The sequence below is a fragment of the Xiphophorus couchianus genome, chromosome 4 (genome assembly GCF_001444195.1).
Source record: "Xiphophorus couchianus chromosome 4, X_couchianus-1.0, whole genome shotgun sequence".
Taxonomy (NCBI): Eukaryota; Metazoa; Chordata; class Actinopteri; order Cyprinodontiformes; family Poeciliidae; genus Xiphophorus; species Xiphophorus couchianus.
Window position 1 is genome coordinate 34,497,159 of NC_040231.1, and position 19,549 is coordinate 34,516,707.

At 37.7% G+C, this 19,549-nt stretch overlaps 1 protein-coding gene across 2 annotated transcripts; it reads right to left on the reverse strand.

Moving 5' to 3' along the window:
* Positions 1-1,740: 1,740 nt before the first annotated feature.
* Positions 1,741-18,409, reverse strand: LOC114143137 (troponin I, fast skeletal muscle-like). Of its 2 annotated transcripts, none has more exons than XM_028014937.1 (7): positions 18,312-18,409; positions 11,109-11,144; positions 10,848-10,884; positions 10,554-10,682; positions 10,285-10,374; positions 3,460-3,636; positions 1,741-3,190 (listed from the first exon to the last, which is right to left on the reverse strand). In XM_028014937.1, the coding sequence occupies exons 2-7, from the start codon at positions 11,117-11,119 to the stop codon at positions 3,110-3,112; spliced, it is 525 nt and encodes a 174-aa protein (XP_027870738.1). In that variant the 5' UTR covers positions 11,120-11,144; positions 18,312-18,409; the 3' UTR covers positions 1,741-3,109. The 2 variants fall into 2 exon arrangements, with proteins under 2 accessions (XP_027870738.1, XP_027870739.1); XM_028014938.1 differs by lacking the exon at positions 18,312-18,409 and adding an exon at positions 17,989-18,091.
* Between the last annotated feature and the right edge of the window lie 1,140 nt (positions 18,410-19,549).

The following is a 19,549-nucleotide window of genomic DNA, read 5'->3' on the forward strand; positions in this document are numbered from 1 at the left end:
CTTTGTTTTGCCTTAGTCCTATCAAATCTTCATTCTCGTCGAGTCTTTCAGTTAACACTGCTTGGTTCTGACACATGCTGAACTGCATTGAGGATTAATGTTCTATGTCAGGAGCTTCTAACGTGTCAACCAAGCGTTAGGTGCTCCATCACACCTAAATCAATCAAAAGAAAGGTTTGTTATCAGGCCTCTGCCAAACCTGGAGTTGCTGTGTATGTATGGCCTCAGCTGTGTTGGAGAGGGAATGTGGCTAAAAGCTGGAGGACAGAAGCTCTCAAACACTGGAGTTGGAGACACCAGCTCTACATGCGGTTTCAGAACACCACTGCACAAATCTCCTCCTTTACTTGTTGTGCTATAATAGCACACCTCACCAGATTATCATAGGACAATACAGAGATAGAAAGGTCTCTGGCCTGAAAGTTATATAATGCTCTGACTAGGTTTGTTGTCGCTCAACAGCACTTCCCCAAGAACGGCGTTTTGCTCACAAAGCAAAAACGTCGGCAGATGATTCAGTCAACCTGGGCTACACTTCATCCTGTGCCATATTGACCAACCAGGGAATGTCTGAGTTGAACACCATCAGCTCAGACATTCACCTGTCGGTGGATCACCAGCTTCCTGACTGACCGGCACCGGGGGACCACCTTCTGTCACAGATCAGCACAGGTGTCCCCCAGGGGTGTGTTCCCTCCCCACACATCTTCTCTCAGTACATAACTGTCTGCTCCTCAGTGGGCCTCTCTCCTGAAGTTCAGAAATGACTCCGCTGTTATTGGACTGGTTCCAGAATCCGACCCCCCTCTCCCATCCTGTCCTCTGGTGGAACTCCTGTCTCCCTCCCTCCTTTACCATCCTCACTAAAACTGTGTCTGCTCTGGGTCTCTTTCGATTCCCAGGAACCACACTTTCTCACAAAAGTGTTCGGCTTCAGTTCAGTCTTTTAATATCAAATATCACCTCGTCAAGTGGGTAACAAAAAACACAAGACCCTGTTTAGGCTATCAAGTGTTGGAATGGAGGCCTGTCTGACATCTCTCTGACTATATTTATCCTCCCTCTGTATCCACAGCAAACTTTGTGTCACTGTCACCTTTGTTCATACATCACTTATGCTTTGAACATGATATCATGTGTGTCATCAAAGTGTTCAGACTGCAAGTTTTTGTAATTAAATAGTTTTAATGTTGAATGTTGAAAACCTTCTGATCCTGATTTATATCATTTAAATTTTGCAATATTTAGATTATCTTTTGTGCATCAGTAAAAAGTGATATTTGAGGTGCAGGAATAATAGGCCTTATTTATCTGTGAATATCCATCAGCTGCAAATAAATGTGGTCCTATCAGTACAGGTATGCAAAAAAATATCTAAATACAGTGATTCCGAAATTTAAGGCTAATTTGGTAAAGAATTTAATTTTTTTTTTTTTTACTAATTAGCTTCCCTTTTCTGCCAAGTTAAGATTTTTGGGTTTTATTACCTAAAACTACATAATACAGTTTCAAAAGTAAAGATTTCAGTCAAACCATGTAAAGAAATCCTGTATATGAGCAACACTTTCTTTTTACTTTTCCAATTATTACTATCAGCAACAAATCTGATTAAAACCTCTGGTGTGTTTTCCTTATCTATGATTTTGTTTAGTTTTAGTAAATTAATATTAAATTAAATTGCAGTACTCATGATTTGAGTCAGCTAAAAATATCTATGAAATGAAAACAGTAAAACTAAAATGTTAGGAAAGCAGCTGTTTTAATTACTTCATAGTCTCACAACAGCAACTTGACTCAGCTCACAACTCCCCATGTAAAACAAGAAATCCCTCTAATGAAGAAAACACTTTAGGTCCAACAACAAATGAGATGAGGCTTCTGCATTTAATTTGAGATTTTCTTAGACAAGATGACAACATGCTACATGAAACAGAATGAACATTTTGATGTTTAGTTAATTTTTACATTAAACTGCTGTTTTAAAGCTTTTCAAATAAGGACTCCAAAGGAAGCTTGAATGAATTTCTGTCTCTTCTATAATAGGAAAGAAAATCATATCTCAGGTCAAGAATCAAAGCAAAGAAAAAAAACAGAAAAAAAAGCCATTATCGTCAGACATAAATGGGGGAAATTTGGCATTAATATTAGTAATTCTTGTCTTTTCATAAGTTCATAAGAGATTTTGCTGTGAAAAGTGGCATCTAAAATCCAGGCTCCAGTTCTTCCTTGCAGTAATTTTGAATAAAATGTAATGTGAAGGGCTGTACTTACACTCAGTTCTAATCTCATTGTTAATTGTCTTTTAAGAAGGATGACAAGTATTACTTTCTTGTAATGCATTACATAGATGCAGTTTTTAAACTTATTAAAACTTTAGTATGGCCAGCCAGAGGTCATACTTCTGATCTACATCGGACGATCAGGAGTATTTGTAAATTTTATTGGCTTTTTTGTTGGAAAAGCATTTTGCTACAGTTTAAACCTGTAAAGTTTCCTACGTGTGCAGACGATGACATCACCTTCGACTTAGCCCTAAAAACCGTGATCAAAGGGACAGTTCTGAGATTTTTAGTGGGATTCTGCTGAGGGGCTATGAGTTGTCAATGCTTTACTCACAGCAGATAATTCACTGAATGTCTTCAAAATGATGAAACAAAACTTGTTTCAGAAAATAATTAAGTGGTTGTGTGCAACACATCTGCCTGAAATTACACCTTTAAAATGGTGGAAATGGACTCTGCTTCAAAAAACAACAATCCTTCAAATATGAGGAAAGCTCTGTTGTGTCACTCTCATCTTATCATTTCAAATTAAAGTTGCTTCAGCTTTATCACAACCTGCTGAAGTGATCAGAACCAGAAAAGTAGCAAGACAAGTTCAGCTTCTCATTCCATGTTGATGCGTTCAGGTTATAACCAAGGCATACACAATATGAATGTTTGTTTTATACCTGAACAAACTGTCTAGTCAGTAGCTGTTTTTAGAAAGTTAGTAAGACCATAAGAACATTTTCTTCTGTAAGTGTGATATTGACAGCTCATGACCTCTAAGCACCACCTAAAAAAAACATCCTTCTGTTAGGGCTGTTAGACATTGATAGATACAATATTTAACTGTCAAACATCTTCTTCCTGTCAGACTTGTCTTCAATGTTCTTGCGCCAGTCTCCCACATCACGCAGCTGCTTGTCCTGAAAACACAAGGAAGAAATTCTTAGTTTTTGCAGTTGAAAAATCAAACGTACAAATCATCTGTGAGGAAATTGGTGTTAACATTGACATCTCTAATTATTTCTATTTCAAATCCTGTCAGCTAGAGGCCAAAACTAAATCGAAACAATCTCTAAATCGAAACATTTGACAGGTCTAACCAAAACATTAAGTGGAACATTGTTTTGTTTGTCATTCTAAGTTTAGAGTTTAGTTAGTTTTCAAAGTTTGTTCATGCTGAACAGCTTACCTCCTCTTTGACCTCTTTCTTGACCTGCTTCAGGTTGGCCCTCAGGTCCATGTTGACCGTGTGTTTGGAGCCCAGCAGAGCCTTCAGCATGGCGTCGGCGGACATACGCACCTTCTTCAGTCGTGGTCTTTTGAACTTTCCTCTGAGATCCACGATCTTGATGTTTAGGTCCCTGACCTGTAGAATGGACAGGAAAGGTTGAATTAAAGTCATCAATCAGAAATTTGTCTTCTGAAGATGAGAAAATGGTTATGTTGTCTTTTGAGATCTGTCACGAGTGCGCATAGTTCCGAACTTTAACCATAGAAAAGAGTTTTATGCATAAACAATTTATTTTAAACATTTTTTGCAATTTACTTTAAAAAAAATCTAAATATAAACAAATGTTATTAATTCAATGTAAAAATATTAAATTAATTTTGTTGACAGTGAATGACAATGGCTATTTTTAGAACTTGCTCTGCGGGCGACTGACAAGGTCCCCACGGGCACCGTGTTGGTGACCCCTGGTGTAGAAGTTGTATCAGTTCTGCCATTATGCTGTACTTATAGCTAACGGGAAGCTTGTGTTTGTGAGACGGCCACGCACGTTGTAGCCGCGCTACTACGTAGAATGGGCATCAGCCAGTGAAAAGCGGCAATGAAGGTCCATTGAAGAGGAGCAAGTTGTAGAGGCTGAGGAGGAAACCCCAGGAGAGAAGCTCAGCAAGGCTGCACACTCTGAAGAGGAACATGAACCATTTGTGTTGAAATATGTGTTCAGTTGGATGTGGCTGTTTTCTCTCATTTAATAATTTAATGTGGTAAAAATTCTTGAAACGTTTGATTCAATGATGAAATGAATCACATTTTAAGTGAAAATTTGATATTTAAAATATTTCAGGTAATAAACATACATGTAATGAAAGATTATATTTTTAAACAAACATTTTATGTGATTAAAGTAAACAATTATATAATCAGACATTTTGCAATAAACATTTAATGTAACAATCAAACCAGATGAAAGAGCCCATCTTTAAATGTTTAATGTGTAATTAAACAGTTCAGAGTAAACGATAAAGGTGACAAGTAAATGTTATGAAAAGATCACACTTTAAGAAATATTTATTGTATTTAACATATTTCAGGTAAGAAGTGAACATGTAATGAAATAGATCCTGTCCTAGAATTTTATGTAATTGAACATTACAGGTAACAAATGTGATGATCATCTGAGGTAATACACTTTATGGATATTTGTTTTAAAATATTTTTTAAATAGAAAATTGTTTAAAAAATTTTTAAAAAGGGCCTCATCAGCATTAGTAGTAGAATCATTTCACATTGATTTTGAGTTAATGAAGCACACAATTTGGAAGCTATTGAAGAAAACATTATTTAATATTAAAATTATTTAAAATATTGAATATTACTTAAAATTTTAATAGAAGATAGTGTGCCTCGTATAATAGCATGAATTACCACTTTTTGTATCAGTTAGTCACAAGGTAAGGCATTTATTTACAGGAGTGTTTGGTTCGGAAATTGACGGTCCCCAAGTGAACCTCCCAGAGCTTGAGGAGGGAGCGGTAGAGAACAGCTGGCTGGAATTAGCGTTCATAAATCGGATCAATATTGAGCTAAACATCCCTTACTCCGCGGAGCGTGAAAATTCAATATCCAACTTGAAAACAACTTCAATGCGGTCGGTAGCACAATGACAATACCGGAATAAAGTTTGTTTTGGTCTGTGGCCTTTAAAAATGGCGCCGAGCGACTGCGCGAGACGTAAACGTCATACACAGTGACTTCAGTTCAAAAGCTCTATAGGCAAGACAGTAAGCATTTTGTTTGGGTTGGGCTGGGACTTTTATATATGATGTATAATCATCTCTTTCACACTTATGAGGACTTCTATTTTCTTTTTTATTCTAATCTGAGTTATGCAGGTTAATACAACACAAACAAAGAAGGGCAGACAAGTTACCTTGGTCACATGGAATGTTAAAAGTTTGAATAATCCTGTTAAGAGGGGTAAGATATTAGCACACCTAAAAACATTGTCCAGTGATGTAATTTTCCTTCAGGAAACCCACCTTAATAAGAATGAGCACATAAAACTGAGATGCAGGTGGACAGAACAAGCTTATCATTCTACTTGTGCAGTGAGAGCTAGAGGCTTGGCAATATTATTCAAAAAAGGTACACCTTTTACCCATAAATCAACCATATTCAACAGGGAAGGCACATATTTAATATTAGTTGGAGAATTGTACTCTGTTCCTGTAACTCTGGTTAATATATATGGCCCCAACATAAACTCTCCACTTTTTTACAAACATGTTTTAGCCCAAATACCTGACATTTCGCAGACTAATCTAATCATTGGTGGGAGCCTAAATCTTGTTTTAGATCCATACTTAGACTGCTCGTCAACACGTACAGCACCGACCTCTAATTTTTTCCTTAAGGAATACCTAAATAACTCTAATTTATTTGATAGCTGGAGGATTTTTAACCCACAGAGGAGAGCCTATTCATTTCACTCAAATGTTCACACACAGATTGATTATTTAATGATGGATGCAAAATTATTGCCCTATACTAGTGAAGTAAAATATCATAATATAGCAATTTCAGATCACGCCCCCCTTTCTCTAGATTTACATTTAGATCATTTGAACCAAACTGAAAGAACATGGAAATTAGACCCACATCTGTTGAGGGAGCCAGAATTCTGTAAGATTATCAGAGAGCAAATTACTTTTTTTTTTTAAATGAATGACCTTCCGGGAACGTCTCCTTCAATACTGTGGGAAACTATGAAAGCCTGGGGAGGTATTATATCTTTTCAAGCAGCAAGGAGGAAAAGGAATTGTGGAGAGTTGGTGGATTTAAAGCAACAAATTAGGCGTCTGGACAAGGATAACGCTACACACCCCTCTACAGAAACTCATAAAAATATTCTTTCACTGAGGTACAAATATAATCAATTATTGTCAGATCACATTACTAGAGCTTTCATTTTTACTCAACAGAAATATTTTGAATTTGGGGAAAAACCTAATAAATTATTGGCTAGACAATTAAGGAAAATGGAAAGTGACCGTACAATTAACAAAATTAAATCAGAAAATGGGGAAATTTTAACCTCATACAAAGACATTAATCACAGATTTAAACAGTTTTATGAATCATTGTATTCATCCAATGCTGTAAAAGATGATTTAATTATACAGAAGTTTTTAGATAGTTGTAATCTCCAAACTTTCACTTAGGAAAACAAGAGCTCTCTTAATGCAAATATCTCATGCATAGATATTCAGGTTGCTATTAAATCACTAAAAAGTGGGAAAACGGCTGGTTCTGATGGATATCCGAATTTTATAAAGAATTTAGTGACCTTTTATCACCTTATTTGCTAAAAATGTACACCCAAGCAAACTCAGATAATATCCTACCGCCTACTATGAGAGAAGCCACTATAATACTAATACCAAAAAAGGATAAGGATCCTGAGAAAGTAGGTAATTACAGGCCAATATCACTGTTAACCTATGATCAAAAGATACTAGCCAAAATTCTAGCTAATAGATTGACTTTATTAATGGATAAATTAATTCATCCCGATCAGACGGGTTTTATACCAAACAGACACTCTTTCTTTAATTTGCGACGTCTTTATAATGTGATCTACTCTCGGAGGGAGGAAACTTCTGATTTGGCTGTTCTTTCCCTCGACGCGGAAAAGGCCTTTGACCAAATAGAATGGCCCTACCTTTTTGCAACCCTGAGAAGATATGATATTGGTGAACACTTTGAAAAATGGTTAAAAATCCTTTATCATAAACCTTGTGCTAGAATTGTCACTAATAAGGCACTATCTCCTGCATTTCAATTACATAGGGGCACCAGACAGGGCTGCTCGCTCTCACCCTTACTTTTTGCCTTAGCCCTAGAACCCATTGCACAATCAATTTGTGCCAACCCCCTTATACAGGGATAGATTACCAAAGGGATTATAAATAAAATTTCCTTATATGCGGATGATATCCTATTGTTCATAACCAACCTTCAGTGTACTATACCAAAGCTCCTAGATACAATCTCAGTTTGGCAGGTTTTCGGGTTATAGGATCAAATGGTCTAAGAGTGAACTGATGCCAATTAAGCTCAAAAACTCTTCAATCTTGGAAAGTATGCCATTTAGAATTGCTAATAATAAGTTCACCTTGGAATAGAGATTACTAGGGACTTTAATTCACTTTATGGAGCTAATTTCTACCCCCCTTGTGGTGAAGCTGCAAAATAACATTCAGTTTTGAAGATCTCTCCCCATTTCCCTGCCTGGTAGGAAGAATTAATGCAATAAAAATGGTTTTTCTCCCTCAGATCCTTTATCTGTTTCAAAATATTCCCATCTTTTTACCTAAGAATTTTTTTAAGAAACTTGATTCTATAATCGTTCCATTTCTATGGGACTATAAAACGCACCGAATTAGTAATGCTCACCTTTGCAAGGCTAAATTGGAGGGTGGACTGGCCCACCCAAATTTTTCATTTTACTATTACTCTTGTACTCTTCGCATTATTACAATTCGGCTAGATCGCAATTTTACACAATCCAATTGGATCACAATGGAAAAGGAAGACTGCAGTCCTCATGAAATTGGTGCTCTTATTCTGTCACCAACAAGTACAGATACCTTGGCATACAACAATAACCGCATCATCCACAGTACTATACGTATTTGGAAACATTAAAATCCCAGTTTGGTATTGAATCTATATCTACCTTATTACCAATAGCAAAGAATCCCCCACTTGTCCCTTCCACTTTAGATTCAGGTTATACACAATGGAAAGATTTAGGCATCAGGACTATTGGTGACCTGTTGGTGGGTGGTAATTTTGCCTCTTTCTCTCAACTTCAGGCCAAAGTTGGTCTCCATAAACAGTCATTTTAGATACTTACTGGTCAGAGCATATGTCAAAAAACACATGCGCACTTTAGAGAATATAATACCTAATGAATTTGATGAACTCTTTAAGCTGGGTGGTGGGGAAGGACATCTAATCTCCCAGATTTACAATCTGTTATTATCCAGATCCTCGCCGTCCATGCAGGGCCTTAGAACAGGCTGGGAGCAGGAATTAGGAACGGAGATAAGTGACGAACTCTGGAAGGCTGCACTAGAGGATATTCATAAGTGTTCTGCCAATTCTAGAAACTGTCTTATTCAATTTAAAATCATTCACAGGCTTCATTACTGTAAGGTGAAGTTACATAAAATTTTCCCTAACACATCCCCACTGTGTGACAAATGCCATATTGCAGAAGCAACACTTCTCCATTCTTACTCTTTGTGTATAAAATTAACCCCATTTTGGTCTGGCATATTCAAAACTTTATCAGATATATTCCGCACAGAGTTGAGGCTGGACCCACTTCTGATTGTACTCGGAGTTTCTGTTCAGCTTTCTCAATTTAATAAATTCCAACGACAATTATTGTGTTATGCCTTTATCGTAGGAAATAAGCTAGTATTGATGTTCTGGAAAAAATCAGAGGTTCCATCGGTTAAATTGTGGCTGGAGGAACTGTTAAGGCTCTCTCATCTGGAAATAATGCGTTTCGCATTAGCAAATAACTTAAAGCGATTCAATAGTACTTGGCAACCCCTTTGGCAATATATTGATAACTCTATTTGAAGAAAATTTTATTTGATTCACGGTGTGATAAGATGTAAGTTCTAGGGAAAGGGGAGGTGGGTGGGTCTTGAGAATGTCCCCGTTTATTTATGTCACTTTTGTTTTGTTTTCATTTTGTATTGTCTTTATGTTCTATGTTCACATCAAAAAGAGGACAAATTTGTATTGTTGTTTCAATTTTCATGTCTGATTCCTCAATAAAACTGTTTGACAACAACAAAATATACATGTATATTTTTTTCATTACAACAAAATTGAGTTTGTTAAATTAAGTGCAAGTTCACATTTAAACTTTTAAAAGCTAGCAAAGTCTGCAGTTTCGTAAACTACTGCAAAATGACAACTTTTTGTTTACAGTAAGCCTGCAATAAAATTACAGTAAAACTGAAATAAAATTACAGTAAAACTGAAATAAAATTACAGTAAAACTAATAGAATTACAGTAAGGTTATAGTAAGGTTACTGTAATTACTTTATCATAAAAATTACAGTAACTGGCTGGCAACCCTGCTGCCAGTAAGTTACTGAAAAGTCTATGTACAGTGACTTTTTTACAGTGTAGGTATACAAAAAAATATCTGTATTGACATCAGTTATCAGCCAAATAAGCCTTACTATGTCGTGCATCCCTAGAAAGAATATTTTTTCATGTCCAACAATCTCTTCTAATGTATAAACAATTTCACCTGTACAGTTCTCTGAAATTATGAAAAACAAGATGATTCAAGTTAATGTGAAAATAAAAAAAGTTTAACTAGTTCAGAATGTTTTAATTACGCCATGGTCAGGTATCAATTTAGTGTTAGGGTTCTGCTTACATTATCTTTCATTTGGTTTTAAATCCAGGTAAACTAATTCATAAATCACAATTACTCATTCTATTTATTTTTCAATAATCATAGATTCAACTTAATATTCAATTTAATGTAAATGTGTTAAGTTCACCATTCATTCCTTTGGTAATTTTAGGCACATGAATGTTGGTATGTTCATGATTTTAAAATGTTATTTATGTGTTTCAGGTAGTTTTTGAATATGATCACTGTGAGCACATTTTTGTGAGTGAGTTCAACATGTGACATCACGGCCGGTTTCCCTCCAGACAGAACCAGCAGACTGAGGTGTTCTCACCTCATTGAGGACCATGTTCAGTTTGAATTCTGTGCAGTATCTCTCCTCTTCACTGATGTTGATCTGCTGATGAAGTTTCTTGCAAAGTTCCTGAAAACAAAAGAAAATTAGAAAAGATGTAAAAGATTTTTATTAAGAATTTTGCAATCTGAAGGCCCACAAATAAGTCACAAAACATATCTATATCCATGTCAGGAAAAAGGTTTGCCTTCTTTGTGAAGGTATCTCGTTATAATGCCAGGAGAATATTCTGACGGTTTTCTTCTCACCACTAGTTCTTCCCTGGAATACGGCACATCCAAAGGAGGACATTTCTCCGCCAGAAACGTCTCCCTCTCTTTGGCCTTCACCTGAGATTCAGCCTCCAGCAAATTGTTTGCGACCACAAGCATGCAGCTCTGCAAAAAGAAAAAGACCCTTCAGAAAAAACACGAATGATTTCAGGCACAAGTATAAATATATGTGTTCTTGGATTGAATGTTGTGCTAAAGTGTTAATATTTACCAAGTAAAATTACATAGCTCATGGTCACACACATATAATCCTGAATTATGTGGGCTTACCTTCAGAGTATGCTTGCGTCTAGCAGACAGTCTTTTTCTGCACGCAGAAACAAATTCATTTTACTGGGCAAATAGTAGAAGTAAGTATAAAGTTAGATTTGATTTTAAGTTGTTATAATGCTTAGAATGTTCTGGAAAATTATCTAAAATGTTTTGAAACTTTGGCAACACAATTTTTTTTCTGAACATAATAGAAGCTATACGTTACATGTTCTGCTGGTCTAAAAATACAAAGCACAAAAAAAATCACATTTTACTCACTCAGTGGCCATGTTGGCTGTAGGATTTGGACTCTATCTGTTAAAACAAATAAAAGAAAGCTGAATTCAGGTCTATTTCAGGACTGTGTAACAACGATAGTTTGAAATCAAAACAGTACATGTTAAATAGAATAGAATAGAATTACTTCATTCATCCCAGCAGGGAAATTACTTCGCAGTTACAGCATAGAGACAAGACACACAACAACCACCACTGAGTAGCAATTGTAGACAAAATAAAAATAAAATATAACATGCTGTCAATATAAAAAGCAACTTAGAGCAGTCCTTGCAAAGATTCAAAAAATGCAAATACAGTATGTATATGTAAATATATATACAGCAAGTGTGCCACAGTGCAGTTGTGCAAAATTGGACTGATTAGTGCAGAACAATGATTTAGCTTTTATTGTACAGTGAGATGGCATGTGGCAGGAAGGATTTCCTGTATCTGTCCCTACGACAGCGGAGCTGGAGCAGCCTATGTGAGAAGGTGCTCCGCTGTCTGTCCACTATGTGGTGGAGAGGGTGCTGTTTATTGTCCATAATAGACAGAACCTTCTTCAGTGTCCTCCTCTCCACCACAGTTTCCAGGGACTCCAGCCTTAGTCCCAGTACAGAGCCAGCTTTCCTGATGATTTTGTCTAGTCTATTAGAGTCGCTGGCACTGATGCTGCTTCCCCAACACACAGCAGCAAAGAAGATGGCACCGGCAACAACACTGTGATAAAAGGTCTCCAACATCTTGCTGCACACATTGAAGGATCTCAGCTTCCTTAAAAAATAGAGTCTGCTCATCCCCTTCTTGCACACAGCGTCAGTGTTAGATGCCCAGTCCAGTATGTTGCCGATTACAACTCCCAGGTATTTGTAATCCTCCACCTCCTCCACCAGAAAGTGACTCCACCCTTTGATCTTCAGTGGCCGTGAAGGTGTCTTCTTCCTTCTGAAGTCAATCACCATCTCTCTGGTCTTACTAATGTTGAGCCTCAGGTGATTCTGGTCAGACCACTCCACAAAGCTGTCCACCAGTGTCCTGTACTCCCCCTCCCCTCCATCCCCTATACACCCGACAACCGCTGAGTCATCAGAAAACTTCTGTAGGTGACATGACTCAGAGTTGTACTGGAAATCAGTGGTGTACAAGGTGAAGAGAAAGGGAGAAAGCACAGTTCCCTGTGGAGCTCCTACGTCACTGACCACCACATCAGACAGGACACTGCCCAGACTGACAAACTGTGGCCTGCCTGTCAAGTAGTCAGTCACCCAGGAGATCACTGAGCCGTTGACACCCATCCTCCGCAGCTTCTCACCCAGCAGCAGAGGCTGGATGGTGTTGAAGGCACTGGAGAAATCAAAGAATGTGATTCTCACAGTGTCTCCTCCACCATCCAGGTGCGACAGTGCTCGTTGCAGCAGGAAGATGACGGCATCGTCAACTCCTAAGTGGGGCTGGTAGGCAAATTGCAGGGGGTCTAGAAACGTCCTCAACCGAGGCCTCAACTTGGCCAGAACCAGTCTCTCCATGACCTTCATCACATGAGATGTGAGAGCGACTGGTCTGTAGTCCTCTGGGTCGGATGGCCTTGGCTTCTTGGGAACAGGAACCACATGTGATGTCTTCCACCGCAGTGAGACTCTCTCTAGCCTCAAGCTCAAGTTGTACATGTGTGCCAGTACAGGGGCCAGCTGGATGGAGCAGGTCTTCAGGATCCGTGGTGTAATGCCATCAGGTCCTGCAGCCTTCCCCTGGTGTAATCGCTCCAACTGTCTCTTAACCTGGCCTGTAGTCACCGTTAGCTGGGGGTAGGTGTTGTTGTCTGCAGTGGAGATGGGGGAGGGAAAGGAGAGGGGCTGGAGGAGAGGTGGTGTGCAGGAGAATGCCGGTAGGTGGATTGAACAACTTGGGGCAGTGTGGATGTGTGGGGGGCTGGTGGTGGTAGGGGAGTAGCAGGAGGTGAGCTAATACACAGAAACCCTCAGAACAATCGGAGTTACTGAAAGTTGAAGCTACATTCCATCTTTTTCTGCAATCGCCACTTGCTAGTCTCACTTGATTTCCTCATGTTGTTTCTTTGATTTAAAAAAAACAGCACATTCGGTCATAGTTTTTAACCTTTAGGTTGGTAAAGGATGACTGATCTGTTTCAGGTTTTTTGTTCAACCTTTCTAACTGCTATCAGTTTAGGTGCTATTTATTTTTCCTCCCTTTAAATTTCACTCCTGCTTCACTTTGACTTCTCTTGCAACCACCTACTGGTCAGAATCTAAAGCGCAACAAAATCAAAAGTCAACTTTTCTTGAAGTTGTATCCTGAGTTAAACTAAAGGGTCGTCTTGACTCAATAATTACACATTTTGTTCATGTTTTTGTTGTTCACATTATTACAAAGCAGCTTTTTGTAGCAGCTTTAATCTTTCAGATTGAGGTTGTTTTTCTGTCACAGCAAAATTTGAAATAACTTCACTCTGGAGAGCGGATAGGCAAACATGTTTTAAATCATGTTATTCCTGTGATTTAAAAGGAAGAACTACCTGTTATTTTAAAGCACAATGTTTTTATTTTAATAACAGTCTTACTTTATCTCACCTTTAATTTTAACATGGCCAAGGTCCTAAATGTTGAGAATTTAAAACTTTAAATTGCCCTTAATTTTTTATTTTTTATTTTTTTGTATTAGATTGGATTGCAAATTAATTTGTTATATCATACATTTTCTACTTTTCTATGTGCTTATTGTGCCATTCTTAAATAAATGCTGTTGATCTTATTTGAATTGTGTCTCTTTTTCCAGCAGAATGAACCTGTGTCTTTTTTCATTTAAATTTTCTGGGGGATAATAATCCCAGGTGGCGCTGTTTATCTTTCTTTGCTCAATGCTGCAACTTTACCAGAAACTTTCCTGCATTGTAACAAGAGTTAAAGTTGCGGTATGTAAGTTACATAAAAATATTTTTTAACATATTTATTAAAATATTCGCTTTGTGGTGACCGTAAGATATGGGACAAGATCTGTGAAAAAAATCGAGCTCCTGTATGTTCTGTTTTGGGAGCCTATGAGTTCCTGAAACCAAACACACACAAAAACCTTGTAAAACCACACGTGGGGTCAGTGCAACCCCGCCGGGACCGCACACACAGTAAAAAGCTTATAGGGTCCAGTAGACCCCATAAGTCCCTCTGTGTGGGTTTATGGGGGAAACATTATCATTATGTATGATACCGTTTCCCCTCTGTGGGATGGTTAAAGGAAAAACAGCTAAATAAAAAATAACCAGTCAGTCATATTTTAACAACTTTTGGCAACAAAGACAACTTATAAGCATTAAACACAAAACCCACAGATAGAACCCACTGGACTGTAGTTTTTTTGTTTCTTGCAGTTTCTTGTTTTAGTTTAGAATTTCTTTCTTTTTTTGGGATAGTTATTATTGATTAAAAGCATTTTCTTTTTGCTAGTTTTGTTGAAGGAAGGAAACGGAACAAAACGAGCATTTTGCTGTAATTTATTCTGAAACTGTTTTCATGGGGTTTGATGTGGAGGACTAGTGCTGCAAACTCACGCTCCTGACATTTTTATTCACCTGTATTTATATAGTTTTTATTGTCTAGCTTTCTGGCTTGTTTTAAATAATAAAAAAGGACCTATGCTGTCTCTGGGTCCCAAGCTATTTTATTCAGATTGAGGAGACTAGTGGAAGGGGAGTTTTTCTTTCCTTTGCTGTATCACCAGGGCTTTTTGTGTGAGTGTGTTTTTGTTGGGGAACACTTAGGTGCATTTAGTTGTATTTGTGTTTTCTTTATTATTATTCCTCCCCCAAACAGTCTAACGTTATCTAATTGGGTTTTAACAGTCTGTCAGCTTTGAGGTTTCCAGGGACATTATAGACTTTTACTTTTAATGTGGTCGTTTTTGTATAATAAAATAAACTGACTATCTTTGTCCAAAGGAACTTGTGAAACCAATAAACTGTATTTAATTTGCAACAGTGCCTCTGATAATTCTTACAGACGTATCTGTGTGATCTGGTAAAAAGAGGATTTAAGGTTCTCCGCACATAACAGAAACTGTACCCCAAAGTCACACATATGAAACAATGCTAGTACACATAGGATCAAAAATGAAAACCATAACCCAGAAAAGACTAAACAGTCTTTAACGATAATATTATTTATCAGAATGTTCAAGCAGGAATGGAACAATTTTGTGTTTCATGTTTTCAGGTCAGACCTGCAGAAGAGATAGGAGGACGAGTGATGGATAGGCAACCAGGAAGTAATGGTTGAACAGGAAGAAAAGGTTTACCCAGAAGAGGTGGTTTCCCAGGCTCTCCTCTTCAGAGACTTAATATTATGACAGAGAGAGAGGAAAGGGTCTGTTTACCAGAGATTGTTTCACCTGCAGGATCATACAGAGAACAGGATTCTATATGATGGAAGCTGAGAGTGATAAAGACTTCAGGCCAGAAACTCTGCCAGCCAGGTAAACCTGTTTACGCAGCATTACAATGGTCTGATTTAACCATGAGAAAGTGACTGGTCATTTTGACTGTAGTCCTTAGGTCCAGATTGGCAAAAGTGATGGGCAATGAACAAAAAGAGATTCAATATCCATTAGGTAGTGCTCAGAATCCAGAGACTGGAAGCGGGAGTTGAAGGCACAGAGGCAAAGACATCATCAGAGCAATCAGGGAACAGGAAGCATCACAGGCAGTGATCAGAAACCAAGTCAGATCCAGGGTCAAGATCTCAGATATGGAATACTTGAAGGCTGTTGACAGGGTTGGCCTGTGATGTCAAATCACAGCTCATAATCTCCCATAAACAGACAGTATGGGTATGGTATACATGTTGTGAATCCTTAGAGTCTGTTGAGTATTTCAGTTATTAATCCTTGTGTCCCAGATACTGCCTAGCTGAGGCGAAAAGTGTGGAAAAATGTGTATTAATTTTGGATTATCAAGCTCTACTGACCTCTGTGTTGGTCAAGTCCAGAGTGTCCCCTTTAAGACATTACCAAACATTATATTACAGTCCTTTGACAAATGTCTATACCACGAGCCAACCTGGACATACATCATTCTCAAAAAACAGAATCTGTCCAAAAGGGTTGTTAACTCTATGATCTGACGACTATGACTAAGCTACCACTTTGGAAGGGCTACCACACCAAAATATTATTTAGACATGTGGCTTTTCAAAAATTATGGTTAGGTTTTGCCACCTGGAGATGGACCAGTTGTGACTATGTCCAGTCCTTGAGAGCTGCCACGCTGCAACTTTTAGATGGATCCCTGCTCCAACACGCCTGAGTAAAAAGGCTGGCTTTCCTCACCAGCAGCAACTGACCTCTGCAGCCATTCATTTTATTCAAGTGTGTTAGAGAAAAGTAACAGGGTAGGAGCTCTGGAGGACTGGAGCGCCCCATCTAGACTGACGACAGGAGCTATGTGGCAACATTAGCTATATGTAGGCAACATTAATCAGTATGCATCAGGAGGGGAAGATCACAACATTGTGACTTGTTTTTATTGATTCATTGATATGTCTGAAAGATTTCACTGGTCTGCAGCCCAAATACTGCCTGGGGTTTTCCACTGTTTTAGGGTCGTTTTGATGAGACGAATCCAAAAAATCACATTGGTTTTGCTCAATCAGGTCAATTTTCTGAGCTATGGAGCAACATGAACATCAAATGCATGACTTGTTCTCTCATCTGGATCGGTTTCCTGAGAATCTGATCAATGAATGATGAGCAGGAGGAGAAATTCCATCAGGACAGGAAAGTGACGGAAAATTTTACACAATGAAGACATCATGTTCAATTCACATGTACTTACTCTTATTAGTGTTTATTATACAATTTACAGAAGTCCAGGTTTGTAACATTTAATTAATACACTTAATACAATTAATACATTTAATTAATAGAAAACCATTTTTTTCTCTTAAAATCTTTTTTGGATTAGAAACATTAACATAAATTAACTGAAAATGTCAAAAAATGTAATCAGTTTAGTCATAAAATCAGATTTCTGTGAATAAAATCAGAATAAAAACCTGATTGAGATGAATGAATGTCATTTTTGGATTCAGCGATGCAAATGAATCCTGTTGAAAAAACATGAACAACTTCCAATAAATCATTTTTTGTAACCCGGTGTAATTTACGCTGCTGTCCGTCCTGTGACTGGATCAATTATCTTTCTCACACTGTGTGATATTGGATTTATATTGTAATACTTTTTCCCAACTCTGTTTCAAACACTTTATCAAGACATTGTATTTCACTCAAAATATAAAACCTTATGTGTAACGTCAGTGGGTTAAAAAGAAACTAAGACAGTTTCAGATCTCTTAAGGCTGCATAGCTGTTGCCTGAGCTGATTGTAATCCCTAGAAGCTGCAGCAGAGCAGCAGAGTAACATCTATTCCTGGGTCTACAGCTGTTCCCAAAGCTTTCATCAAGTATGAAGAAAAAAAAAACAGATCCCCTGTAAAGAAGGATGTGGCAAATGTCAGAGCTCCTTGAAGTAGTAACAGGAAGAAAAGAGGCTATGTCTTGGCTACAAGTTTATTTAAGGAAAATCGGGACACAGCAATACCTAATAACAAACAATATATATATATATATATATGGTTCTGCATTTGTGTCCTAAGTGTTTTCTAAAAGAGGAAGCTTAACTGTGGAAGGAAAACTGAGGGATTCACAACCATTTAACTTCATTTTTACAGACCGGGTTTGGTAGACATGGCTTCATTTAAAGAGACACAACTTCTGTCAACACTGTATCAAACCAGGTGTTCCTCCAAATACTAACCTCCATGGTGTTGACAGGAGGATAAAAACTGTTGGATTGATTTTCAACTCAGAGCCTCACCTTGGCGTTGGCTTTCAGTGTTCCACATTAACAGACGACGCATCACGGAGCGGCCCAGCAGCATTTAATGCCAACAGAGAAGATCGCCCTTTCTTACCTCAAAAAGCAAAATCCTTTCCAAGTCAGACACAAAATTTCACACTACACCAAAGGCATTCACAAGTAATATCACGTAAAACTTCACCTGTTAACAGCAAATCTCTACATTGTAAAGATTTGCTGCCTTAAATAAAGAAAAGAAAAGAAAAGCCGCTGTCAGGTAGCCAACAGAGAGAACAAAGCAACATCAAGATGAAGAGAATAAAGAAAAGTTTTTCCTTTACCGAGGCAGAGCTGCTGCAGTCAGATACAGATGGAGTCCCAAGCTGATAAAGTGTAAAGAAGGTTTATATTGCAATCTCAGAAAGCTCTCTAAATCCTCCACTTTCTCTATATGGTTGTGGATTACTGGACAAGCCAATCAGATGGCAAGGTCATGAAATACAGTACACTGTCAGTTGCCCCTTCCTAGGCTGCCTGCATTATAAATAACCCGCCCTTTAAGACTGTTGTTCTTTTTGACTGGTACCATCAAAACTCATTTCATTTCAGCTCATTTAGTTGATTTTTGCGTACTTGCTGACATGCTCGTTACTCATTTTATTTTAAGCAAAAGAGCAAAGCAAAGGTTTGGATCTTTGCTTTGTTCTCGTCTTATTACTTCCTTGTAACAATGATTTAATGAAATTAAAAATGTGGTTGTTTCTGCAGAGCATTTCTTTAGCAATGAGGAGAAAAACAAAAGGAAAGTACATAATTTTTATATCTGGAAGAGGAAGACTGAAGTGCTGGCAAGGTCCTAGTCAAAGTGAGGTTTTCATAAGAATTAAATAAATTAACAACAGAGGAATTTACTCACAGTGGATCTGATTAGCAACGAAACATGAAGCACTAGACAATACAAGGAGTGGGTTAAAAAAGAGAGAGCATGGGATGGACACTGATTATAGGAAACATCTACTGATAATAAAGAGCTGTGAAGATGGTGGAGGGGCGAGATTTAAAGGACTGAGAGAAATCATGGGGATTAATGGCAAATAAACAGCAGGAATACACAGGAGGGAGCTAAAAATGACCAAAAACACAATATAAGTACAAAGAGGAACAAATTACTTATCACAATCTATGCAATCTATGTGAAACCAACATGGAAACAAAATTTAATTCAATTCAAATTCAAAAATACGTTATCAATCGCATATGGAAATGAAATTTTGTAGCTCATTTGATGATAGATTTATTGTAGATGGTGATGGCTGCGGGTTGGAAAGATTTCCTGTAGCAGTCTGTATTACAACAAATTCGAAAAAGCAGCTGACTAAAGGAAGTCTGCTTTTTAAAAAAAATAATCTTATCAAGAGGATGGTCAGATGGTTCATAGTTTTCTTGATTTTATGTAAAATCTTTCTTTGCACCGTTATTCCCAGAAGTTTCAAAGTAGTCCCCAGAACAGATCCAGATCATAACCAGAACAAAACCATAACATAACCAGAACCTAACCAGAACCAAACCAGAACAAAAC

Excerpts from the sequence above, each read along its gene's own strand:
- LOC114143137 (XM_028014937.1), bottom strand. Across the intron at positions 10,683-10,847 it reads GACGCAAGCATACTCTGAAG|AGCTGCATGCTTGTGGTCGC; the intron begins GTAAGCCCACAT and ends TTCTTTTTGCAG. Across the intron at positions 3,637-10,284 it reads TGAACATGGTCCTCAATGAG|GTCAGGGACCTAAACATCAA; the intron begins GTGAGAACACCT and ends TCCATTCTACAG.